This window comes from Spermophilus citellus (genome assembly GCF_964194105.1).
Source record: "Spermophilus citellus genome assembly, chromosome: 8".
NCBI lineage: Eukaryota > Metazoa > Chordata > Mammalia > Rodentia > Sciuridae > Spermophilus > Spermophilus citellus.
Window position 1 is genome coordinate 17,198,047 of NC_138189.1, and position 27,493 is coordinate 17,225,539.

Sequence of the window (27,493 nt, forward strand, 5' to 3'; positions counted from 1 at the left end):
GCATAGCAAAATATTGCTGTTGGATGTGAGAGAAATAATTTTTAATGCACTGAACTATAGGTGTAAATTTTATTTGTGTTAATAATTTTGAATAAACTGCATTTAGGTTTTGGGTTTATTCTTGGCTACTGGGCTACTACCTAATTTGATTGTCCAGTTTTCAGACATGGATTTAAATCTTTACGCAGCTGGGAATTACCTATTCATATTGTATTTGCTTCTGTTTGTAGAATCAGGAAAATCAACTGAAAAAAGAGGTGCTATTTCAAGATTTTTCTTATGTTTTTTTAAAATACAAAAATATTTCCCTAGAAACTTGATAGTGAGGAATAATTTAACTCTTTCTTTAAGTCGATGGGTCTGAAGGTACACAGTTCTGGCTTCCTCATTCGGCTAAACAAAAGATGTAACACATTTGCTATTTTGCCTTTATATAAATCAACCTGTCTAAATCAATCTGTGTTTATTATTTTAAAGAGGTTAAATAACAGTAACTTTACAATGTTATTATTTTTGATATTGACCTTGACAACTATAATTTTCAATCAATAATCGTCTAGCATGCAACCCTTAAGGTGGTTACGGGATAGCCTTGTTTCAGTAATGCTAAATGAATAGTGCTCATGTGCATGAAGGTTTGCCTAGTAGCAGTGACAATTACAGTTAATTCAGGCAGAACTTCAATTTAATTTTGGGGGTGTATTCTGCTTCTTAGGCTAACTGTTGTCCAAACCAGTGGACAACACAAAGATTAAAGTATCCAGATCCTTTGTTATGAAGTAATCATAACTTTGTTATGAAGTGCTCATAAAATAACCTATCTGTGGCTCATGAGAAGTATAATTTTTGGCTTGGCTTAATTCAATTCTTTTTTTTTTTTTTTTTTTGCTCTATGGGTCTGTTATGGTTTTTCTGTATCTATCTCCCCGACCCCCAATTCATGTTGTGGAATTTAAGACCCAGTGTGGTGGTCTTAAGAAGTGGGAAGGAAGCAAAATGGTGCTCACTTGACACCCAATACCAGCAGCATGCTCCTGGGCTTCCCAGGTTCCAGATCTTAAGATTCACCCTCAAAGAAATAAATACTCATGGGCAGAAAAGTTGACTGGTCAATACTCAGTTCAGCCGATTTTCATCAGGAATTACATGTACTCAAGTACATTTATCAACAAACAACTATCTATTGAATGGCTGATACTGGGGGGGGTGGTATAAAGAAACTTGGAACTTGTTTTCAAGGAGAATAAAATCAAACTGATGAGATAATTATAGCTGATAATTATCTAATGCTTGGATGAAAAGTTGCTTTGCTACATAGTAATAAAAACTGATAACAAAGTAAAAATCAAGGCCATTTGAGGGAAAGGGGGGACCCACAGATGACCTGAATGAGTTTGTTTATCCCGATAAGAGTAATAAAACCTGAGAAAATTAATTTTCTCTCCATCCACCTTTTAATGCCATTGTTCTTGGATTAAGGAGTGTTGTTGCACGGGCAGTAAATAAACTATATGTCAGGTATGGATGAATTGCTACCTCGTTTGAGATTCCTAAATCCCAGGAATGGTTCTGTTTTTCCCAATCCCACAGACTAGGAAACTAAGGTCTGAATAGCCTGTTGAAGTCTGCAAGCTGTTAAGTAAATGACTAGGATTTGAGTTCAGGCACCTTGGTTTACAGTCTGTGGTCTGCTTTAATCCCAGTTTGGCCTCTCCTTTATGCCTGATCCTGCAATGATCTAGAAGGGAACTGCGGCTGCAGAGATCTAGGTTCTCACTGCAAGTTTATTTTGCAGGGCTCCAATTAGTACACCAAATGAGCTCATTTACTAAACAGGCCCTGAGTAATTGGCTGATAGGGTTGGGGTGAATAGTGTCCTCGGGAGGGCTGTTTCCACAGCTTGACGCATTGGGCAGTCAAACCTGCGGTTGTTTATCCCTCTCCAGGACGGCATGGCCCAGCACGCTAACGCTGCAGGAAAATGGTGCTCAATTTAAAAACTCAAACTGGATCAACAGTCCTGGCTCTGTCTTTCAGAAAGCAACACTAGGAACCCAGCACGGAGGTTCTGCCTGTACCCTGTGTCAGCATGAAAGTGGGGCCGTGTGCGGCAAAGGGGTTCTCACCTTCCACATATGGATTTAAATAAGGGGACTGTGTCTAGGCTTTTCCTCCCTCCAGAGCCTCTGAAAGAAGTATGGCCTAGGAGGAACATGCTGACGGGCCAGGTCACACAGCCTATTACGTAGTCTATTCACCATGATCCTAGATCCTCCTCAGAGAGGAAACTGCAACACATAGTCATTTGTCCCAATTGACACAGCTTGTAGCCAGCACCTCTCTGTACCTCTCTGTGAAACTACAAAATGAGACTGGCAATGACATCTACCTTATGGATTTGTTGTGTCAAATGCGTTAACAAAAATAAGGTTTGCCATAATAGTAAATTCTGGTGAACGTGTGGGGAAAAAGAAACATTTACACACTCTCCGTGGGATTGTAAGTTGGTGTAACCATTAAGAAAATCAGTAATGGAGGTTCCTCAAAAGATTAGACATAGAACCTCCATGTGACCCAGCTAAACCACTCCTCAGTATTTACTCTAAAGAATTAAAGTCAGCATGCTAAAGTGATCCAGGCGTGCCCATACTTACGGTAGCACAACTCATGATAGCCAAGTTATGGAACCAGCTTAGGTTCCCACCAATGAATGAATGAGTAAAGAAAATGTGGCAATAGACACAATGGAGTTTTGTAAAGCCACGAAGAACAAAATTATGTCATTTGCTGGTAAATCGATGGAACTGGAGAACATCATGTTAAGTAAAATAAGAACATCATGTTAAGTAAAATAAGAAAGGCAAGGGTCTCTCTTTCATGTGGAGAGAAAAAGGGAGGGGGAAAAAGAGATTTTTAGAAGTGTGACTGCTAGGGTAAAAGATGGGAATCAGGGGGAAGAAGGAGATGAAGAAAGTGAAGGGAGTCCTGGGCAATGAAACAGACCTAATTGTTCTGAGTACATATAAATACATAAAAAAAACCTCACAGTTTTGTATAACTATAAAGCACTGATAAAAATAAAATAAAAAAGGTTTGTGCAAGGGTGTTCAGGTCATAATAATCCTTCAACACATGTTAGCCATCATCACTATTATTTGCCACAATTATTATTTGTATCAGATCATGAAGTGGAAAAAAATGGAATTGGCTCAGGGTCTCAGAGGATTCACATGGTCAGCTGGCTCCATTCCTTTGGGTCTGAGGTGAGGAGAATGTGGTGGTGGAAGGGTGTAGTCAAGGAAAGCTGTTCAGCTAAGGGCCGCCTGAAAGGAGAGTGGAGAGTGTGGTAGAAAGGGACAAGGGACAAATTCAGTCTTCAAGGTCATGCCCCCAGTGACTTATTTCCTTCAGTCTTGACCTATTTGCCTACAATTTCTCCCCAGAAGACCAAAATATTAATCCTTCAAATAGATTAACCCACTGATCATCCAATTATTTTTTAAAAGCCCTACTTCTAAACCTTTCTGTACTGGGGGCTGTTTTAAGTTTTTTGGGGACTGCTTAAGTTTTTTAGGGGACAGTCCAGATCCAAAACACTGAATAATGGAGGATCTCTTGAAGATTGGGGGCTTACTGTACTTGTTTCTACACTCCCAGTGGCTTAGAAAGAAAGCAATGCATATTATTTTAATGAAGAATCAATATTATACTCAACACCCATAAGATGAGATAGTTGTCCTTTGAGAATTAACTATAAGTTGCTAAAAGAGGAGACTATACACGAGATTTTTCACCAAATGGTTTTGGGAAAAATGGCACAGCCATTTTGTGTCTCAGTTTTCTCATCTTTTAAAATGGGAGCAATAATAGAACCTGCCTTATAGGATTGTTGGAAAGAACAAGTGAATTTTGCATAGAAAATCATCCAAATAGTGTTTGGCATCCTGTGAACACTCAGTAAATGTGATTTTCTACTGTTTAATTAGCTCCAAAATGGGAGTAAATTTCACCCTATTCTTCATTCAGGAAAGTTGCTCTTGGCGAGTGTCTGTGAAAGTGGGAGAAGTGGTCTGTGGGTTTCCTTGACGTCAGGGAATTAGTACACAAGAGAGTAGACGTATCAAAATTCAAACAAAACCAATATGTATATGGCAAAACAGTGGAGTTTGAAGACTTATGGAGTCCTGACATGAGCCAGAACAAACCCAAACTATTGAATTCATTTCCCTTTTGTCTGATGGTTTTCTCTGTACTGGAGTTCAGAGTGAAATACAAGGTTTGTCCGTGCCCATGCGTGTTCTCTAATCTTTCTGTTTTCTGTAGATGCCTCTCAGGAACATCTTGTACTTTTAATACACCAACCAATAAAGAAAAACTGATATATGAAAGATCATAAGATTAGGAAAAAAAGGGACAGTGCTTGGACATACCACTGCCAGTCACATACTTGGTGCAGGGCATCTGCTATGTCCACCCACAGTGCTGCAGTCAAGAGTCTGAAAAAATAAGAAATATGGAGAGAATGATGGCATTTCTACCTCCTAAGCAGCACTATAAACTCTCATAGGAATTAACCAGGGAGCAGGAACGATGGGGTCTGCTAAAGCAAGTGGACTTTGGAAGCAGATGGTTGGATTTCAGTCCCTTCTCTGTCACCTGTTAATCACCTTGAACACATTTACCTTCTCTGAACTTCATTTTCTGTGTCTATCTAAGGGACATAATAGCCTCAGTCTTTAAGGGTTGTTATAAATGAAGTTTTAGCAATAACAATAGCTTATCTTTCTATGTTCAAGGGAAGCGTAATATGCCACCTTTAATAATCCTCTGAGATTCTCCTTGAGTCTGAAAAAGCTTGAAGGATAATGACCTGGCTACTTGTTTGTTAAGGTTCAGGAATAAAAACAGTTTGGAGATGCTGCTGCTGATGTAAATGGATGCTCCTTCTTCCCTCTCTTCCTCTACCTCTTTCCTCCGTACACTCCCTTCCTTCCTCTCAGTGCACTTGCCTGATCACAGCCCCCAGTCAAAGCAGCTCATCCTCTTGTGTGTTCCTGAAGGAAGCATTGGCACCTCTAGGGAGCAACAGTAACTGAGCCTTCTGTATGTCTCCAGGTCTACCATGTGATTTCCTAGTTTAGTCTTTACTTCATCTATCACTGTTGGTCCTACATTCTTTGTTTTGAAGGCCAGGTATGATCTAATGCTTCTACGATACAATTTAAAGTCTTCTTTGATGTTGGATGTCTTGGGGGGAATAAGACAGAATCTTAGCAGGCGAATCTCAGCCACTCTGTAATTTTGCATAATAATTAGGATAAGCCATCTTGTCTAAATTCCATTCCTAAAATCCTGAGAGGTTCCACTGTGCACTGTGTTTTAGTACAGAGATAACAGGGTTCCACCTTTCACAAAGATTGCTGGTTTGAAAAGAACCCTAGAGAGAGAGAGAGAGAGATTGCATTGCCAGTGGACTTATAGAGAGGATGCATTCCAAACCAGTCCGACTAACAATCTCAAAGATGCCTTGTTCATGCATCAACTAATCCATAGACAGAGATGGAAATAGGATTTGGGATCTGAGTGTATCACAGGGCATAAGGCCTTGGGAAAGAGGGGCCAATTCAAATGACACAACCTTGATATGGTGCATGTGTTCTCTTTCAAGACTAGCTGGCAAATTCTTATTTATCTTTGAAATTTCTATGCAAATTATTATTCCATTGGAAAGTTACCCTTGACCTTCCCAGAAGGGTTAAGCCATTGTTGGTCCAGGGTCTTTTATAGTTCCCATCCCTCTATATTCCCAGACCAATTATTTTTTGGATCTGTCTTCCTAAATGAGACCATTAACTGCGAGGGCAGAAAATTTGTGCTATTTGTCTCTAGATGATGCACACTGAGCCTGGAGTCTGGCACATAATAGCTGCTCAATGGATATTTTCTAAGTGAATAATGAACAAACTGGATTTCTCAAATATTTGGAGTCACAGAGCCCACTTGTGAAGAAAAGCTATTCTTTGCCCCTGATATTATTGATGAATGAAGTCCACTCTAAATTCATGTCAAATGTTTTCCTGCCTTTGCAGCCTGCACAACTGAATTCCTTCCTTCCTTTTTTTCAGACTGGAGAGTTTCGTATGTAATAATGTTGGAATCCCCAAAGTTTAGGAGGAAAGTATTTCATGGTTCTCACTCCGAGGTCTACAAGGAGTTTTATTTTCTGAATAAGTATTGATCGCAGCTTACAAAATACTGCAAACCCATATAATTAAAAAGAATGAGACCAGTCATCGGTGGGCAGTGCATGTCTAAGTGTGAGAGAAGACAAATTCTTCAGGTGCCTGTGATTTTATAATTGTACTTGCTTGGGAAGCTTATTAAAGCCTTGCAGGTGCAATGTTTCATCCAGAGTAGTGAACCTTTGAAAGATATGCATAATAAACAGAGTTTGAAATATGTTTTTATTCCTGGCCATATGGTCCTGTCTGGAGCTTTCCTGGATCTTTGGGTCAGTTCGTTGTTGAAAGATGGGCTTGCATGGACCCACCTCTTGGAGCAGCTGTCAGAGCCCTATCAGAACGAATCTGCTTTTGCATGATTATTTATTTTATGTGGCTCTCTGAAATAATCCCAGCCTTGCTCAGGAGCTGAAATGTGCTGAGCAAAGTTTCTCCCCTGAACAGCTTGTGGCCATATCACCAAGCAGTGTCCTTCCTTGTCCTTAAAAAGCAGACTATCGAGACTTGTACATTAGGCCAGGATAGGCAGTCTGGGTGAGGTGTGCCCACCTGGGCTTGAACTTGGTGCCAGCAATATGAAAATTCACACAGTAGCATTTTAAAGAGGTGTCACTGTTGTTTCTTCTCAACTCTCGGTTACTTACTTTATCTCTCAGCTCTAGGTAATTACAGGGGCTGCTGGGCACAAGCGTCTGAAGATTTTTTTTTGTGGTGGCAGCGTGGTGAGGATGATGCCAACACTTGTTCTCCCTTTGTCATTACTGGAAGGTGGCATTGACTCCTCTGCTTTGTAAGGGGCATTTAATAAATTCATTCAGCATTTTTTGCATATGTATAGGAAACTTCTAACTGACAAGAGCCTTGGCCCCGGGATCAACTATACGCAACAAAGTGCTCTGGTTCCTAACACACTGAATGGGCAGGAGGTTGATCAGACTGGGAGAAATTTAAGTCTCATATCCTTTCTTGTTTATTTGGAAAGTCAAACCTAGAGTTGAATTTTGACATCACGGTAAAATAAAATAATCTTGCTGCTTATGAATTGCTTTTCCTCTACTCTTAAGTTACAGGCAATATGTTTAATATCATCGTATGTCTATTTGCAGCTATTCATTCATTTAAGCAATATTCATTGAACACTTGTCCTTCATCAACCACTGTGCTAAGACTTGGGAAGGAAGGATCCACATGATCTCAGCCTACCTGGAGTTCTCTTGTAATTTGGATTCACATTATCTCCCAGAGACTCATGGGTTGAAGGCTTGGTCCCCAATGTACCAAGGTCCAGAGGTGGGGCTTTTAAAAAATGATCAGATCATGAGGGGTCTGATCTCATCAGTGGATTAATCCATTTGGTGAATTAATAATTTGGATGAACTACTGGGATGTGGTGGAAACTCTAGGCAGATGGGGCATTGTTAAAGGAAGTAGGATACTGAAGGCATGCCCTTTGGGATTGTATCTTGTCTCTCTGAGAAGTTTTCCTCCACCATGCCCACTTACCATGATGTTCTGCCTCTGCTCAGGCCCAAAGCAATGGAGCCAGCCGTCCATGGAAAGAATGATCTGAAACCGTGGACCCAAATTAACTTTTCCTCTAATTTGTTTCTGTCAGGTATTTTGGTCACATTGATGAAAAGCTGACTAACACAAGGAAAAGACAGACTTTGGACAAAGAGTTACATGTCTCACATGTGTTACATAAAGGAAGTTGGGGTATTGTGTGAACAAGCACTGCGGGGAAACCTGTATGTGCTCTTTGCTTTTATTGCCTATTTGCAGCTTAAGAGCAAAGTCTATCTGAATATTTTTCCTGTATGAGGATCACTCCACTTAAAATAATAACATATAATAGTAGATGGATGTTTAATCAAATATTTATAAATGTAAGGGAGGAATGAAAAAAAAAAGTTCAGCAGGAAGTGTTAAGATTCATTAATTTCTTCAGTTTACACTTTGTGGAACTACAATTTGAAAGCCCTAGATCATTTTCAGAGTAAAGCTATATATTTTTCTTTTGTCCCCACTTTAGTGTTGCCATTTAAAAAATTTGATGTAGTATCTATATTTTTGTTTCTAAACCTTTAGAACCTAGAAACTAGCCTTGCACATGAGTATAGAAATATTTGACTCTGATTTTTTTAAGGGCTGCCCTTATGTGGCCATAGTTGGCAGAGATGAGCTCTTTCTCTGTGCAAGTAGATCAATATTATTATGTGTTAAAAGATGATGTCTATGCCAGAGTATTTATCTCAGGCTAGAGATAAGATGCTGAAAGGTGTTTTCTCCTAGAGCATCCTTAGAGCACCCTAAGGTATTCCAGAGACATGGGTCACCCTTCAAATTTTATGTTCTGCTCCGGGGAAGAGCTTTCCAGGTCAGCAGAAATACTGCCCCTAAATTCAGCCAAGGACCATGTAGGGGTACTTTGAAGAACATGGGGAATCAGAGGTAAAAGTTTGGTAGCAACCTGAGACAGTAGAGAAACTTTTGGAAAATGTCAGAAAGTGGGAGGTCAGTGAGAAGTGACGGGGACTCTCTGGTCCACGTGGATGGAGAGTTAGAATATCCGGGTTGGGTCTGGAATCAGGCTGAGTACTGTGGGAGACAGGGTCAGCTTGTAGTACTCTGACATGCTCAGGTGCGGGGAATCAATGGCCACTGAATTCTCATTGTTCAGCCTGAAAATACAATTCCAAGACCCAGTTGGGAATAGTGATACCAGTTTCATTAAGAACATATTAAGCCCATGCTCTCTCCTTCCCTCCCTCACCTTTTATCTACCTTTCCTTCTTCTCATCCTCCATGTCTCTTTACCTTCCTTCTCTATCATTACCTCAAACAAGTGCTTATTCAGCATCTACCTGGTGCTAGGTACTCTTCTCCAGGTGGGGCATATTGAAAGGACACACAAGGACTCTCTTTCTCATGGGACTTTCAGTCTTCCAGAGGAGATGGACAATAAATAAATAAATGAGTAAACACATGCACAATACATTTTCATTTAATGATAATGACCACGAAACAGCAGTATAGGATGATATGAGAGAGAATGGGGTGGTTGGGACTAGGATTTTAAATTGGGTATCAGAAAAGACCTCTTATGGTGGTGAATTTGGACTAAGACCTGAATGGCACAAAGATCCATTAGGTAAAGACCTAAATGAATAATCCAGACAGGTATACATGTTAGTAGAAAGGCTTTCAGAGGGATGAGAGACCAACATGTTTTAAGTTGGGTCTTTATTCTCAGAGGACTTATGTTCCAGGTGCTTCTCCCACATCCATTCCCTTCATGCTCTCTACATGGTCTGGCAGTGAGCTTCCCACAGTGACTTTGATTCTGCATGGCACTTACAGTCCTTGGGTCTAGACTTGCAACCTTTCCATGATGTACTGATGAAAACAATCACAGGCTTTTGTAGTCAGACAGCCTTAGGTTCCATTCTCAAACTGTCCCTTCTAGTTGTGCGGCTTTTGTAAAATTACAACCCTAGAAAATGTACCCTGTGACTTTATCATGTCAAACAAATGGGACATTTCTGATCTTCTTTCTCAATCTCCCTTTCCGAATTATCTTTTTTTTTTATTATTTTATTGTTGGTTGTTCAAAACATTACATAGTTCTTAATATACCATATTTCACAGATTGATTCAAGTGGGTTATGAACTCCCATTTTTACCCCGTATACAGATTGCTGTGTCACATCAGTTACATTTCCATTGATTTACAAATTGCCTTTCTAGTGACTGATGTATTCTGCTGTCTATCCCATTCTCCACTGTCCCCTCTCCCCTCCCCTCCCCTCCCCTTCTCTCTCTCCATCCCCTCTACTATAAATCGTTTCTTCCACTTATATAATTTTTCTCCTACTCCTCCTTTCCTCTTATATGTAATTGTGTATAACCCTGAGGCTCACCTTCCAATTCCATGCAATTTCCCTTAACTCTCACTTTCCCTCCCGCCTATCATCCCCCGAATTATCTTTAAAGTCAGAATTCTATGAGACTTGCACCAAAGTTTTGTTTTCTGGAAATTCTCCATCAAAAGCCATGATTTCAACTACCATCTCTGTGCAATTTCCCCAACATTTATGTCCCCATCTCAAATTCTATCTAGAGCTCTTTTCTGTCTATCCAACTACCACCTGTTTAACTCTCCATTTGGAGGTCAAAATAGCATCCTAATGTCATTATAACCAAGGTTAATCCATTACCTTCCCTGCCCCTCCCCTAACACTTGTCTATGTACAGTATTCCCTAACTCAGAGTTTGAAAATATTATCAATTAAATTATGCTCACTTTACTTTCTTATTTCCTTCATTGTGGATAGCTCACTGATTTACTGATTTTGTCTGATTGTATGTTGAATTTGCCTTGCTCTCTCCATCTTCTTATCCACCCCAGCCTACCTTCCCTTCATTTCCTCCTGATTTACTGCAGTTACTTCTAAATGCTCTCTCCAGTTCCATTCTTGCTGAACTCAAATGTATGCTTCACAAATATCAGAATCCTTTTTTTTATTTTTTTATTGGTTGTTCACAACATTACAAAGCTCTTGACATATCATATTTCATACATAAGATTCAGGTGGATTATGAACTCCCAATGTTTACCCCAAATGCAGATTGCAGAATCACGTCGGTTACACATCCACAATTTTACATAATGCCCTATTAGTAACTGTTGTATTCTGATACCTTTCCTATCCTCTACTTTCCCCCCTCCCCTTCCCTCCCATCTTCTCTCTCTACCCCATCTACTGTAATTCATTTTTCTCCTTGTTTCTTTTCCCATTCCCCTCACAACCTCTTATATGTAATTTTGTATAGCAATGAGGGTCTCCCTTCATTTCCATGCAATTTCCCTTTTCTCTCCCTTTCCCTCCCATCTCATGTCTAATGTTTAATGTTAATCTTTTCTTCCTGCTCTTCCTCCCTGCCCTGTTCATAGTTGCTCTCATCATATCAAAGAAGACATTTGGTATTCGTTTTTTAGGGATTGGCTAGCTTCACTGAGCATAATCTGCTCTAGTACCATCTATTTCCCTGCAAATTCCATGATTTTGTCATTTTTTAGTGCTGCGTAATACTCCATGGTGTATAAATGCCACATTTTTTTTTATCCATTCATCTATTGAAGGGCATCTGGGTTGGTTCCACAGTCTAGCTATTGTGAATTGTGCTGCTATGAACATCGATGTGGAAGTATCCCTGTAGTACGCTCTTTTAAGGTCTTCAGGGAATAGTCCGAGGAGGGCAATAGCTGGGTCAAATGGTGGTTCCATTCCCAGCTTTCCCAGGAATCTCCATACTGCTTTCCAAATTGGCTGCACCAATTTGCAGTCCCACCAGCAATGTACAAGTGTACCCTTTTCTCCACATCCTCGCCAGCACTTGTTGTTGTTTGACTTCATAGTGGCTGCCAATCTTACTGGAGTGAGATGGTATCTTAGGGTGGTTTTGATTTGCATTTCTCTGACTGCTAGAGATGGTGAGCATTTTTTCATGTACTTGTTGATTGATTGTATATCCTCCTCTGAGAAGTGTCTGTTCAGGTCCTTGGCCCATTTGTTGATTGGGTTATTTGTTATCTTATTGTCTAATTTTTTGAGTTCTTTGTATACTCTGGATATTAGGGCTCTATCTGAAGTGTGAGGAGTAAAAATTTGTTCCCAGGATGTAGGCTCCCTATTTACCTCTCTTATTGTTTCTCTTGCTGAGAAAAAACTTTTTAGTTTGATTAAGTCCCATTTGTTGATTCTTGTTATTAACTCTTGTGCTATGGGTGTCCTATTAAGGAATTTGGAGCCCGACCCCACAATATGTAGATCGGAGCCAACTTTTTCTTCTATCAGACGCAGAGTCTCTGATTTGATATCAAGCTCCTTGATCCATTTTGGGATAACTTTTGTGCATGGCAAGAGAAAGGGATTCAGTTTCATTTTGTTACATATGGATTTCCAGTTTTCCCAACACCATTTGTTGAAGTTGCTATCCTTCCTCCATTGCATGCTTTTAGCCCCTTTATCAAATATAAGATAGTTGTAACTTTGTGGATTAGTCTCTGTGTCCTCTATTCTATACCATTGGTCCACCCGCCTGTTTTGGTACCAGTACCATGCTGTTTTTGTCACTATTGCTCTGTAATATAGTTTGAAATCTGGTATCGCTATACCACCTGATTCACACTTCCTGCTTAGAATTGCTTTTGCTATTCTGGGTCTTTTATTTTTCCATATGAATTTCATGATTGCTTTATCTATTTCTACAAGAAATGTCGTTGGGATTTTGATTGGCATTGCATTAAACCTATAGAGAACTTTGGGTAAAATCGCCATTTTGATAATGTTAGTTCTGCCTATCCATGAACAGGGTATATTTTTCCATCTTCTAAGATCTTCCTCTATTTATCTCTTTAGGGTTCTGTAGTTTTCATTGTACAAATCTTTCATCTCTTTTGTTGGTTGATTCCCAAGTATTTTATTTTTTTGGAGGGTATTGTGAATGCAGTGTTTTTCCTCATTTCCGTTTCAGAAGTTTTGTCGCTGATATACAGAAATGCCTTTGATTTATGCGTGTTGATTTTATATCCTGCCACTTTGCTGAATTCCTTTATTAGTTCTAGTAGTTTCTTTGTAGACCCTTTTGGGTCTTCTAGGTATAGAATCATATCATCCGCAAATAGTGATAATTTAAGTTCTTCTTTTCCTATTTTTATGCCTTTAATTTCTTTCTTCTGTCTAATTGCTCTGGCCAGTGTTTCGAGAACTATATTGAATAGAAGTGGTGATAGAGGGCATCCCTGTCTTGTTCCAGATTTTAGAGGGAATGCCTTCAATTTTTCTCCATTCAGAATGATGCTAGCCTGAGGCTTAGCATAGATAGCTTTTACAATGTCGAGGTAAGTTCCTGTTATCCCTAGTTTTTCTAATGTTTTGAACATAAAGTTATGCTGTACTTTGTCAAATGCTTTTTCTGCGTCTATCGAGATGATCATATGGTTCTTATCTTTAAGTCTATTGATGTGGTGAATAACATTTATTGATTTCCATATATTGAACCATCCTTGCATCCCAGGGATGAATCCTACTTGATCATGGTGCACAATTTTTTTGAGTGTTTTTGGATTCGATTCGCCAGAATTTTATTGAGGATTTTTGCATCTAGGTTCATTAGAGATATTGGTCTGTAGTTTTCTTTCTTTGAGGTGTCTTTGTCTGGTTTCGGAATCAGGGTGATGTTGGCCTCATAGAATGAATTTGGAAGAGCTCCCTCTTTTTCTATTTCCTGAAATAACTTGAAAAGTATTGGTATTAATTCTTCTTTAAAGGTTTTGTAGAACTCCGCTGTGTACCCATCCGGTCCTGGGCTTTTCTTGGTTGGTAGTCTTTTGATTGCTTCTTCTATTTCATCCATTGATATTGGTCTGTTCAAATTGTGTGTATCCTCCTGACTCAGTCTGGGCAAATCATATGACTTAAGAAATTTATCGATGTCTTCACTATCTTCTATTTTATTGGAATATAGGTTTTCAAAATAATTTCTAATTTGCTTCTGTATTTCTGTAGCATCTGTTGTGATATTGCCTTTTTCATCCCGTATGTTACTAATTTGAGTTCTCTCTCTTCTTCTCTTCGTTAGCATGGCTAAAGGTCTGTCGATCTTATTTATTTTTTCGAAGAACCAACTTTTAGTTTTGTTAATTTTTTCAATAGTTTCTTTTGTTTCAATTTCATTGATTTCCTCTCTGATTTTAATCATTTCTTGCCTTCTGCTACATTTTCTGTTGTTTTGCTCTTCCTTTTCTAGGGCTTTGAGATGAAGTGTGAGCTCATTTATTTGTTGTTTTTTTTTTTCTTTTTTTGAGGAATGACCTCCAGGCGATGAATTTCCCTCTTAAAACTGCTTTCATTGTGTCCCATAGATTCCGATATGTTGTGTCTGTATTTTCATTTATCTCTAAGAATTTTTTGATTTCCTCCTTTATGTCTTCTGTAACCCATTGATCATTCAGTAACATATTGTTCATTGTCCATGTGATGTAGGATTTTTCCTGTCTTCTTTTATCATTGATTTCCAGTTTCATTCCATTATGATCAGATAAAATGAATGGTATTATCTCCACCTCTTTATATTTACTTAGGGTTGCCCTATGGCATAATATATGGTCTATTTTTGAGAAGGATCCATGTGCTGGTGAAAAAAAAGTATATCCACTTGATGATGGTTCATATATTCTATATATGTCAGTTAAGTCTAGGTTATTGATTGTGGTATTGAGTTCTATAGTTTCTTTATTCAACTTTTGTTTGGAGGATCTGTCCAATGGTGAGAGAGGTGTGTTGAAGTCACCCATGATTATTGTGTTGTGGTCTATTTGATTCTTGAACTTGAGGAGAATTTGTCTTATGAACGTTGCAGAACCATTATTTGGTGCATAAATATTGATAATTGTTATGTCTTGTTGGTGAATGGTTCCTTTTAACAGTATATAATGTCCTTCCTTATCCATTTTGATTAACTTAGTCTTGAAGTTGATTTTATTCGATATGAGGATGGCCACCCCTGCTTGCTTACGAGGACCGTGTGCGTGGTATATTTTTTCCCATCCTTTCACCTTCAGCCTGTGTATGTCTTTTCCAATCAGGTTGTCTCCTGAAGGCAGCATATTGTTGGATTTGTTTTTTTAATCCATGATACCAGCCTATGTCGCTTTATTGGAGAGTTTAAGCCATTAACATTTAGAGTTACTATTGATATATGGTTTGTACTTCCAGCCATGTTTGATTATTTATCCTTTTTTTTAAAATTTAGTTTGTTTCTCCATGATTATCTTTCCCCTCTCCCTCTGTCTTTACCGAGGCACTTCCCACTGATGGTTTTGGTTATTGTTTTTCATTTCTTCCTCGTGTAGTGTTTTGCTCAAGATGCTTTGCAATGCTGGTTTTCTGGCTGCAAATTCTTTTAACTTTTGTTTGTCATGAAAGATTTTTATTTTGTTGTCATACCTGAAGCTTAATTTTGCTGGATACAGAATTCTTGGTTGGCATCCATTGTCTTTCAGTGTTTGAAATACATTGTTCCAGGACCTTCTTGCTTTCAGCATCTATGATGAAAAATCCGTTGTTAACCTTATTGGTTTACCCCTAAATGTAATCTGCTTCCTTTCCCTTGTAGCTTTTAATATTTTCTCTTTGTTCTGTATATTGGATATCTTCATAACAATGTGTCTTGGCGTTGGTCTACTGTGATTTTGTATGCTCGGTGTCCTGTATGCATCTACAATTTGTATATCCATTTCCTATTTTATTTTTGGAAAGTTTCCTTAATTATTTCATTCAGCAGGTTACTCATTTTCTTGGTTTGAATCTCTATACCTTCCTCTTTTCCGATGACTGTTAAATTTGTTTTTTTTATGTTATCCCATATCACTTGGATGTTTTTCTCGTGATTTTAACCAGCCTGTCTGAGTTGGCTAGACTCTTTTCAAGATGATATATTTTGTCTTCATTATCTGACGTTCTGGCTTCTACTTGCTCCACTCTGTTAGTGATACTCTCATTTGAGTTTTTAATTTGGTTTATAATTTCCTTCATTTCTAAAATTATTGTTTGATTCTTTTTTATAATCTCTATCTCCTGATAAAGATGCTTAACTTCTTCTTTTATCTGTTTATGTAATTCATTTTCAATGTGTTCTTTCACTGTTTGAATTTGCTGTCTTGTATCCTCTTTAAGGTTCCATTCCATCTGTCTAAGGTATTCCTTAAGTTCTTTACATGACCATTTTTCTGATGACTCTAGGTCCTCCTGAATATTTAGGCTGTCCTTCATTGTTTGTACTCCTCTTCTTCCTTGCTTTTTCATGCTGCTCCTGTTACTTCTTGTTCTGTTTGACTGCTGAGTTACTGTTTACTCCTTAAATTTACTTGATGCTTGGGAGGAAAGGTATTAGAAGGGAAGGCAAGAAGTCACTAAAGAGAATGAGAGTAAGCAGGTAGAATTCAAGGAAGGGGGAATAAGAAAATTGAAAATAAATGAAAAGACAAAAGAAGAAAAAAAATAGGAAATAAAAAAAGAAAATTTTTAAAAAAAAATAATAATAAAAAATTAAAATTAAAATTAGAAGAGAAAAATTAAATAAAATTTAAAAAACAACAAGAAAGAAAAATGAAAATGAAAAAAAAAACCCAAATTAAAAAAAAAAACTAATAAATGCAGTCTTAGAGTTTGATTAACTTCTCTTCCAGTAGGTGGAGCTGTGCCCACCAGGCCAAGCTTCTCCTGTCAATATGCGGGAACCAATCACTGTGCAGCAGCTCCTCCTCCCAGACTGGGCGAGTCTCCAATCCTGAGTGCCTAGGGCCTCCTCTTGTGTCTAGTCACTTCCCCACTTTTCCTCTAGCCAGGCCCCTCTCACGGGTGCCGCTCACCACAATACTGACTACACGCCAGGTCTGCTGCTCCAGGGAGCCCTGTTTTCATGAACGACTGGGCACACTCTTCCAGTTTGCCATTCCCTCAGACCCTAAGTTTGTAGAGCTTGGGGCTGAGAATCCTCAGCAAATTTTACTTGCCCTCCAGTAGCCACGCCCCCGGTAGCTGGTGCAAGAGACCTCAGTTGTCAGCACTGGTGGGAGTGGTAGCCCGGAGTTCCCCGCCGCGGGTCCCGCGCCACTCTTTATTCCCTCGGTCTGGCTATCGTGCTCACGGGAGAGCTGGGAGGGGCCCTTATGGGAGAGCTGGGAGGGGCCCTTAAGGTTTCCCCTATGTGTGGAGTGGGATGGCTAGGGGGTTACACACCTGTAGCCGCTGGTTTCAATGAAGGTATCTCCTCCGCCACAGTCTGGTGACGTCAGTTCTCTGACATGGTGTTGTCTCTTGCAAATGGCAACAGTTAGTTTCCCTTTGCTGGGTGACCAATGCAACGGATGGGTCCTGACTGTCTCTCCTAAGCCCCGTTTCAATCCTGTGGCCACTGCCTATGAAGGCTCGGTTGGCATTTACCTCCGTAGGATCCGAAGGGCCGACCAGTTGTTTCAGCGGGATGGATTAGTGCTGAGTCACAGCTGTTTGTCTGCGGGAAGCAGGTGAACAGGAGCTTGAATTCAGCAGATCCGGGCTCAGTGTGTGTTCTGAGAGGCCCAGACTGTTCGCCCCAGATCCACGTCAGCTCAGCATTGCCTAGTGATCCTGAGCTAACAGCATTTACACAGTTTATGACTCCCTATGCCCGCACAGCTGAAGAGGTCAGAGACTTGATCTCTCCGCGCCTGCCGCCATGTTGGATCCAGAATCTTTTAAAAATGCAAATTAGTTAAAGCCATTTCCCTCCTTAAAATTCTTTAAGGATATTTTGTTGCTGTCAGAATAAAAATCAAAATCCTTAAAACATTTAACAGAGCTTACATATATGTCCAAGTGCTGTCTGAGACTCTCCCCATCATTCTTTATTATCTGTTGTCTTGGCTGAAGTTCCTTACATGTGCTGTGGACATTTCCCATATCTGAGTTTTCACACGTGCCGTTATTCTTCTTGGATCACTCTTATCTGTCTTGTAATGCAGTGGACATCTTTCATGTATCCAATATGCTTGTTTCATACACGTTTTGTCTTGCCAAGGGAGAGGATGGGATTTCTGGTTTCTTTGGAGCGAGGGTGCAGACATGTGATCCACCAGTCACACTCATCCATGTGAGAATTTAATTTGAGGGTGAAGAGCTGGACTGAGGCAGAACCCATTATGCTAGTGAGGATGGCAGCAGAAACAGCTAGCTTTTGGGAATGATGATGGTTACAAGGTCTAGTTTTTGGTGCAGAAGCAACCAGGATGCTGATCACTGCTGGGGTGGCAGGAAAGTTGGATTTTGGCAACAACCTAAAATAGAGGAATTTGTTCTCATTAGGTCTTTAGAGTTGAAGCAGTTTCTCCAACCAACCAGGTCTGTGGTTTACTTTGCACACTGGCCCTAAAAGTTCCACTGGAGCCTATTTCTTCAGCCCAATCCCTTGTGTGCTTCATCAGCCACGTTGGCTGCTGTTACAATTTAGAAAGAGCATTGGCTGATAGGGATGTATGACTCTAACTCATCCTTGGGCTCTGGGTTCTGTTTCATTTCAGAAAAATGCTCTTTCAGTCCCACCCCTGCTGTTTCAGACAGATCCTACCATAGAATGCAAGCAAGATGCTGTATGGTGCTGTAGCTTGGTCTAAAGCTTCTGCTGTTACCTTGCTGAGATAATATCTCAAATCTCCTACTTACTTTCTTCATGAACTTCTCTGAGGTTAACTAACCTTTCTGGGCATTAATTCTCCATTTCTAAAATGGCCACCGTGGTAATATGTATCTGTCTTATAGATTGATGGCAAAGATTGAATGACTTGATGCATGCATGCAGCCCTTGAAATGATATCCAGATGTTCAAAAATGTTAGCTAAACTGCAGTTTCTCATGATTCTTCCTTTTTTTTTTCATTCTGCTTTTCACAGACTGTAATTAAAAGCTCACAGGGTGATAATTTGATTAATATATGCCTTTACATAACTATAATTGCAATAAAAGAGGAGTTTTAAAAAATTTTGTTCATTATTATATCTCTAATTTCTAGCATGCCATGTATTTATTTAAGAAAGATGGAGTAGGTGTTGCCACAAGGTCCTGGGGACCTTGAGTGATGGCCTCTCTAGTCCTAGCACACTGAAGCAGGAGAGCTTTGCAACCCTGGTGTTCCTGGAAGCATCACCTTAAATCCCACTTTTCTGCTGGTTATTTTTCATGGCCCACAACTGACCACACCATGGAGGACAGCCCTATCCAGAATGCTGCACTTTCCTGGGGTGACCTGGTCTCTGGGGTTCTCAGCCCTGGTGCCCAATGCTGACTCTGAACCCTCTGAAAGGTGTTTGAAACCAGAAGGAAGAAAGAGCAAAAATATAAAGTTGCAGAGAGAAAGGAAGGAAGGAAGGAAGGGAAGGAGGAAGAAAATGAGGAAATGGAGGAAGGCAGCCGTTTTGGCCAAAAAGAACTTCCCTAGATAAAAAAAACTTTGGTTCTCATATTTTTTTTCTTTTTTTTTACCGGAGCAAAAATAACTGTACAAGCAATATATATGGAGAAATTACAGAAGATAACATGTACAGGTACCTATTCTCAGATCAGTTTTACAATTTAGATATTTTATATGATCTCTTCAACTCCGTGTGCTATTTGCAGTCCCCCCCCCCAAAGTGTAATATAAGGAGTAGGAATAATATAGTTAATTAAGAAACCTGTGCAGCTCATTTCTGGTTAATTGGCATTTTCCTATAAAATATTTAGAAATTAGCTTTTGGTATTCAAAGACTCTTTTTTTTTTTTTTTCAAAGAGTCATAGCTTTTGCTACCAAGAGTCTGTGTCTGCAGGTGGGGCTTCCTGTGTTGGGATTATTTGCACATTTCCACAGATGCTGTCCAGCTACTGCTACTCAGCTGGTTGGGGGGGGGGGCTTATTGTGCATTTTCTATGTTTAGATTTTCCTGATGTTGTTTTATTTTATTTTTTTTTCCCTAAGAAGGGAAAACAGCCGGTGTTCCAGTTCTCTTACAGGAACAGTTACCTTGCTGAAGATGCTCTCCAAATGTAAATACCCTAGTGCTTTTAACCAAACTCAGAAACTCATTTTCAAAGTTTGCATGAGGGGCAATTGCCAGAAAAATCATCTCTGAGCTGTGTCCCCAGAAGGCTTTCTCTCATTGGCTTCTACAGGCTTGGAGAGCAATTCTATTAAGCTCCCAGTTAGACCAGGTGGTGGTCTGGGACTCAGAGCTAAGTTGGCAACTGCTTTAAAAGAACATGGGGCATTAGTTTTCTGTGGCTACTGTAACAACTTAGCACAAACCTGGTGACTTTAAACAACAGGAATATATTCTTCCACGGTTATAGAGGCCAGACATTTTGCTTCATGTGTCTTGGCCATCTTTGGTGTTTGTGGAATCTCTCCCTGTGTCTTCACTGAGTCTTCTTCCAGGTGTGTCTTCTCCCTTTCTTTTCTCTTACACGGATGCTTGTTGTTGAATTTAGGGCTCACTATTATCCAGGAGATCCTTCAACAAATTACATTTGCAAAGACTCCTTTTTCAAATAAGGTCACAGTCACAGGTGTTGGATGGACACATCTTTTGGTGGCCCCCATTTTATCCACTTCACATGATAAATTGAGAGGATTTGTCCTGATCAAGGGGACTAAAACTAGGCGTTAACTGAGCACTGGGCTGAAATGGAATTCCAGGAGGGACATTTGATCATCTGATGTCTTCCCGTTCTCTCGGTGGTGATCCATTTCTGAAAGGTGGTATGGCCTGGTTTAGAGATAGCTAAGTCTCTTAGGACAGGGCTTCTCTAGCTAGAACTATTAGGGACAGGAGCTGGGGGACATTCTCCAACATAGAAAGATCTCAAAGGAGATGCCTCTGGGGCTAGAAACTATATTAAAAAACCACAGTGGACTGCCAGAGTATTTTCTAGGCTTGAGTCTGAAACTTGATTAGGTAAAAACATCACTCAGGCATTTGATTAAAATAAGTTCTCAGGTCCCAGCCTGTGTTAGTTTGATGAGGCTGCCATAACATAATGCCACACACTAGGTGATTCAAACAGCAGAAATCTATTTTCCCACAGTCCCAGAAGCAACAAATCCAAGATTGAGGTGGCCACTGATTAGGGTCCTCTTGATGCCTCTCCCTGTGGATTACAGATCATCATCTTCTTATAGCTGTGTCCTCACATAGTCTTTCTTCTGTCCACGTGCATTCCAGGCCTCTGTCCCTATTCTTATATTTTTACCTTGGATTCTGCATTTTTCAAAGGGGAGGCAAGATGAAGAAAGCTACAGAAACCCAGGGTGCCTTGGGCATTGTGCTGGGGTCTGTGCTATCCCATTCAATCCTAACAACAGTTCTAGCAGTAGGTATCAATGAAAAGTGAGACGCTCCCTTGAGCTAGGAACTGGTGCACCTGGCATTGAACATGAGCCCATAGAGGTTCCCTTTCCAAGTGTGCCCCTTCAGTTTTGTGGGTTCTTAAACCCTGAAGATCTTTCAAATGTGTGTTTATGCATTGAGCACAACGAACTTGGTTATTGTATAGTCTGTATGGCATTCTAATAACTGAGATCTTTGTGAGTTTGTTTCTGTTTTCCCTTAATTTTCCTTTCTTGGTCACTTTTCTAAATTTGCCTGGTTATATTTATTTGATTCTGTACTATGATTACATTTTAAAATATTCATAATAATAATTAAAAGTTTGGAATATAGATACTTCCATTCAAAACAAATTTGGATGTGCATATAGGGGGTACTACCGGTCTGAGTGCTACTCTGTCCGGGAATCAGAGTAGATGTTTGCTGAACAGTCAGGTGACTTGATATGTCCCAATGTCTAGCTTCCCTCTGGACCACTGTCACCTACCCTGAGAGTTCATTCCTTCAGGGTTTTAGATTTCTGTATACAGAATTTCATTCTAGAATTCCCACTCGGTGTGCTTCTGGGTTTGAACACTTGTCCTCACCTTATCTCACAAAAACAAAACAAAAATAGTTCAGATTTCTGAAGACTGGAAAATTCTATCAGGAAAAAGTAGCTGCCATGTCTATCCATCTCATATTTCACTTTGAAACTTGCCCTGACGATGCCTGCCAAACTGTTAGCTTTCCACTGGTTTGAAGATTTACTTAAAATACTTTATCTGGTGTGTTTTATTCATTTTCTTTAGAAAGACTTGCTCAAACGTAGATTACCATTACCTGAACTCGGAAGTCTGGAAGTCTGATTTTTCTTTCTGCACATTCCTGGGGCCTTATTGCTCTCATTTTTCTGTGGTGAGGCTCCCTTTTGGGCCATGCTGAGCCTTTCGTCTCACTCTGGTCATGGAGGTTTGAGTCTGTGGATCAGTGGTTTGTCTGATGACTACATAGTCTTGGCACATTCATAGATATCCCACAACAATCCTAAAAAAATCCTGCAGACTATCCTGTTGATAAATTGTGAGAAATAAACCCCATTGACCCCGAGTTCCCAATTTCTAGGCATTTGTAATTTGATAAACACAGGCATAATTATGATATTTCATAAGCCAGTAACTTGAGAATATTCCTCCGAGAACCATGACTCATGAATTTCTAAAGTAAGTGTGTGTGTTTGAGTGGGTATGCATGTATGCAGTAAAGAATTTGACTTTCCCCTAAGAGTGGTTTGGCTCTTGCTCTCAGTTTCTAGGAGGTAATCCATGCCCTTCTTAACAAGAATGTGATTAGGATGGGGATAGTCACACCCAAAAGATCAACCATGTGATTTGAGTCTTGGGTCACCAGCTCACCAGGAAACCAAGTTCATCCACATACCAATCAATCAATCAATCAAGTCTATGTAATGATGTCTCCAGTAAAAGCTCTGGACAAGAAGCTCTAGTGTCCTTCCCTTGTTTGCAATGCTTTATTTGAATTGCCTCATGTCAGCACCAGGAGATAATGTGTCCTGACTCCTAGGGAGAGGATAATGAAAGCTTTGTTTAGAATCCCTCAGACTCTGCATCAGGAATCTTTTTTTAGCTGATGTTAATCTCTACCTTTTCCTGTAACAGTCATAACCACAGGAATATTAGTTTTCAGTAAGTTCCCTGAGTCCTTCTAGCAAATTGCAAAAACCAGGGTGATTTGGGGAATCGCTTGAACTTGAAGACATTTTCAGATGTGAGAGTGGTCTTATGGTTGACATTGTGCCCTTCAACTTTTCAGTTTGGCTGTTTCTGGGCAGCAGCGTGCTTGTGCATGTGTGCATGTATTTGTGCACACGTGTGCATATATACACACACACACACACATATATGTAGTCATATATATATATATATATATATATGACTGCATAGAATACAACATTAGCATGGGGTTCTTATAATTAGAACAGCCTGACTGAGGCAAGACTTAGCAGTTTTTCTCCTTGCATCTTTATATCCAACCTGCTGGCCATGAGACCCTTTCCACAGCCTCCCGGTTCACATCACACTATGACTTGAAGATAAGTACCATTTTTATCCTAGCGTGCTGTGTTCCCATCCAAAGTTCTGTCGGTCCTTGTTGAGTTTGCTTCCAACTCTGGTTAAAGAAAGAAAGCAAACTCTCAGAAGTGTTTTTCCCTGCCAAGATTTGGGACCTCATAAATCATGGTGACAACAAATGTGATGATGGTCTCTGTACATTCCAGAGGAGATGGGAGGAGGAGAAGCCTGCAGGGTCCAGGGTGGTTTTGTCATTTTTCCCAGCGGTGGGGTGGTGAGGATTCCAGCAGGCTAGTTTCTCAGCCCTAACTAGGTAATTCTCTACTTGAATGTTCCTGCCGCGAAAGCGCAGAGACATCTACCAGTGTCACTCAGGCGGTTTAGAGCTTGCTGTTGAACTCCTGGCAGTTAACAATGAAATTGTCAAGATTTCCTTTTTGTTCCCTTCCAAGCAGGCAGGGCCTCGTTTTTATCCCCAGGTTTCACACATGAATCACTCCTTTTATGCGTGATCAGTGGGACTGTGTGTTTCCAGGAACTGCCTGGCTATATACCTGGCGGGCTTTCTTGTTGGGTAGTAGTTCTGCAAATGAGAAAGAAAATATGCAGATTCTCAAGTATCCCCAGGATGAATTACAAAGCAAAGTAGATTATTGTTTCCTAGCCTGGTATTTGGCTCTGGCTGTTTTGGTACTTAGAAAGATGCCATTCGGTCCTCAAATTAGGTCTCTAAAAATACATTATATGGAAATGATATTTTCCAGATTATGGACAGAGACCACTTTATTTAAAAAGAGACCATCCAACTGAACTTAATTGCCCTCTTAGGGCATTTGTAAGTTCTTCTCTAAGCAGAGCACCATGCATGCCGCAAGGCACAAATGTGGAGGGGTTCTGTCAATCAACCCATCAGGGACCTTTTGTCTATAGAAATATCCTCAGTCAAAAAAATAAAAATCCCAAGATTTGGAAACCAATGCATGTGTACAAGAATATGGGCATAGTGTTTTTAGGAAACCTGAAAATATAGATTGTTACCAAAGGAAAAATTAAAGAATAGATCTTGCTTTGTTGAAAGTTTATCGAGATGAGTCATTTTGGTTGAAATTAGTTCCCCGTACAATTAAAAACCTGATTTATTATATGAATGTTCATTTTTCACTCAGCTTATTTAGGAATATGGCCATCTTGTGAAACCAACCTGCCTTTTCATTTAATTTCCGTGCTGAGAAATGAATATTAGTGTGTTGCATAAATTGGGTTTACTTATTCTGGCTTTAAAAAAGAAAATGTTCCATACAAAGACTCACACAACCTGAGAGTTTTGCTAAACTTAAAATACTAATAAAAAAGTGAGCTAAATTTATTGAGTAAAACAATGGAAAGCATTGTAAAATTATTTAGAGAATTCTCCACCCTGATGTGAAATGCGTGGATATGCTTAGAACATTCACAAATGACATTATGTGGAACATCATGTTTATGAATATATGCAGTTTGGGAGGAGATTGTTTATTTTGTTATTAAAGGACTTAAACATGACTCTACATGATGTAGAATGAATGTTCATCTCCCCAAGATTCATGTTGATATCCTACCCCCCCCCCACAGTGAGATGGCATTAAGAGATGGGGCCTTTGGAGGTGATTAGGTCGTGAGGACAGAATCTTCATGAATGAGATTAGTGACCAGATAAGAAGAGCCATGAAAGAACCCCTTCCCACTCCTGCCACATGAGGACACAGCAAGAAAGCAGTTATCGATAACCTAAGACACGGTTACTCAAAAGACCGCATCTGCTACCATCTTGATTTTGGACTTGCCAGCCTTCTGAATTGTGATACATAATTTGTTGTTTATAAGTCATCCAGTCTATGGTATTGTGTTATAGTAACCCCACTGGACTGAGACAGGAGCCACAGCAGTTTAGTACTTAGTCAAGGACATAGGCATGGCTAGAGTCATGTGCTGAACCTTTTCATTTTGGAGGTTCTATTTCCAAACTTTTAAGACATATCTTGGTCATGAGGATAAAAGGTGAGCTCTGAGACTCCCTCAGGCATGCTGCTGCTACCTGTTCCAACTCACCAATGGATTTACTGAGCTATTGAAGGCTGTACTGAGACTCTGGGCAGTGTTTTTATTGAATACTCTCCTAGGTACTAGGGAAGGATGTGTGTGTGTGTGTGTGTGTGTGTGTGTGTGTGTGTGTGTGTGTCTGAAATGTCATAGATATTTGAAATAGTGCACTGAGTAGGTGAAAGAATAAAACAAATGTCAAAATGAATAAATGGCTACATAATTAAAATAATATCTAACTACTTGAATGAAGCCCTATTTGGTTCAAGCAGAAAACTGAAAAAGGGGATTTTTTTTAAGTTGACAAATAAAAATTATACATTTCCAGTGTAAAACATGATTCCATGATTCTTTGATATTGTGTGTGTGTGTGTGTGTGTGTGTGTGTGTGTAAAAAGAGAAGAAAGCAGGTTTTCCTATTCCTATGGCCACTTAGATCTCTGTAAGGGCAGGAGAAAGAGAATCAGAGTACTCATTAGTAATTTTGCCTGTGTTCTCAAACCTCATCCAGAAATGGTAAGTTTTTCTTTTTTAAAAATTTCAGCTATCCATGTTGATAAAGTCAATCTTCAAGTGTATTGTGCCTGGTCCCTTCTGGATAACTTTGAGTGGTGTGATGGATACAGCCTACGGTTTGGTCTTTTTCATGTTGATTTTGAAGACCCAGCTAGACCTCGGGTCCCTTATACATCAGCCAAGGAGTATGCCAAGGTCATCCGAAGCAATGGCCTGGAGGGGGCTTTGTAGAATTGGTGGCTGGGCAGTAACCCCTGGAGAGGACACCTCTGCTTCTGGAAAGGAAATCTGCTTCAGTGATGATCTCTCAGATGACCTCAGGTTGCCTCTGCACCTGCTGATCTGTTATTATGAAATCTGAATTTGTAATGCCTGGGAATATATTTAATGATGGCCTCTATTTGTATTTTGATTAATGAGGGTTTAAAAAAAATAAAATAGAAAACCACTGAAATTGATTTTTATATTAAAAAATCAGATATATTTGGAAAGCTCAATTTAAAACCTTAGAATTTTTTTTTCTAGGAAAAAATAACGCAAAGTTTATAGAGATAATATTCTGATGATTTGCAATTGTAATGACACACAACTTATCACAAGGATACTTTTTACCAGCTTAACATATCCTGGTTACATAGCTACTTGTCCTTAGTCTATCCATTTTGTGTGATCATCACCATTTTGTCACTATTTAACCTAGAATAAAGAAATCAAAGCTAAAAGTAACATTATACTGTCATACATTCTTTTGTCACAAAGGAATTAATTGAGAATCTATTTAATAAAATGCATTGTTGATATGTTTGGCACATGGTTTGCCTATGCTTGGACAAATACATTTTTCTGTTACCTAAGAACTTTTGGAAAACAATAAAATAATAAAATGATTTAGACATCGAAAAGTCTCTTGAGTGTTGATTTTCAGCAAAAGGCAGATTCAATGGCAGATGGCAGCAAATTCAAAGCAAGGTAATGAGCAGAGCAGAGTCTCTACCTCTGAAGGTTAGATTTTAGACCCGTGTGAAATAAGCACATGAATCAAATGAGCAGAAAGTGGAAGAGAAGGCGGAGCGGGGGCTTCTTACATTCATAGTCAGAATGTTCAAGATGTACATGGGACTGGTAGAAGTTGGAAATTGGACTGAGTTTCCTCAGGAGGGGTCAGTAGTGGATGCAGGGAGCACTCTGGACTCCATTTCTCCTCTCCAGCACCTTTCACATATGGGGAGTTTGGTCCCTAGTGTCTATATTTCAGTAGCATTGGCCAAACACCCGTGTTAATCAGGCTTGAAGTAACCAAGTGTCTTCATCCCATTTTGCAGACTGGATCTGTGACAGTGTGGATGTGTATTTTTCTCAAGTAGCATCAGTGCTGGTTAACCAGCCCTGGAAATTTCTTGGCACCAGCCCTTGCCCAGCACACCACAGGGCTGGGGTCCGTGGAAGGCTTCTATGAACTTTTTGGAGACAGGAAAAGAAACAGAAACAAAACAAAATAAAACAAAAACAAGCAAGTGTGGAGTTGGTGATCCAGTTAGAGGTGGGGAGCCGGTTCTGTGCTCTGGCTCAGCTCCTCAGAGGAAACTACCCAGCCCTCTGGCATCCTTGAAGCCCCATTCCA

The 27,493-nt window shown here is 39.7% G+C and overlaps 1 protein-coding gene across 2 annotated transcripts in view; it reads left to right on the top strand.

The window, feature by feature from the left end:
• LOC308654915 (cytosolic beta-glucosidase) overlaps nt 1-26,103 on the top strand; it is a gene marked incomplete at both ends in the record, with an annotated part of 124,275 nt that extends 98,172 nt beyond the window's left edge. For both annotated transcript variants that reach the window (XM_081304662.1, XM_081304663.1), the window contains one exon: nt 25,901-26,103. In XM_081304662.1, coding sequence (XP_081160788.1) covers nt 25,901-26,103 — 203 coding nt within the window. The remainder of the gene's footprint in view (nt 1-25,900) is intronic.
• Between the last annotated feature and the right edge of the window lie 1,390 nt (nt 26,104-27,493).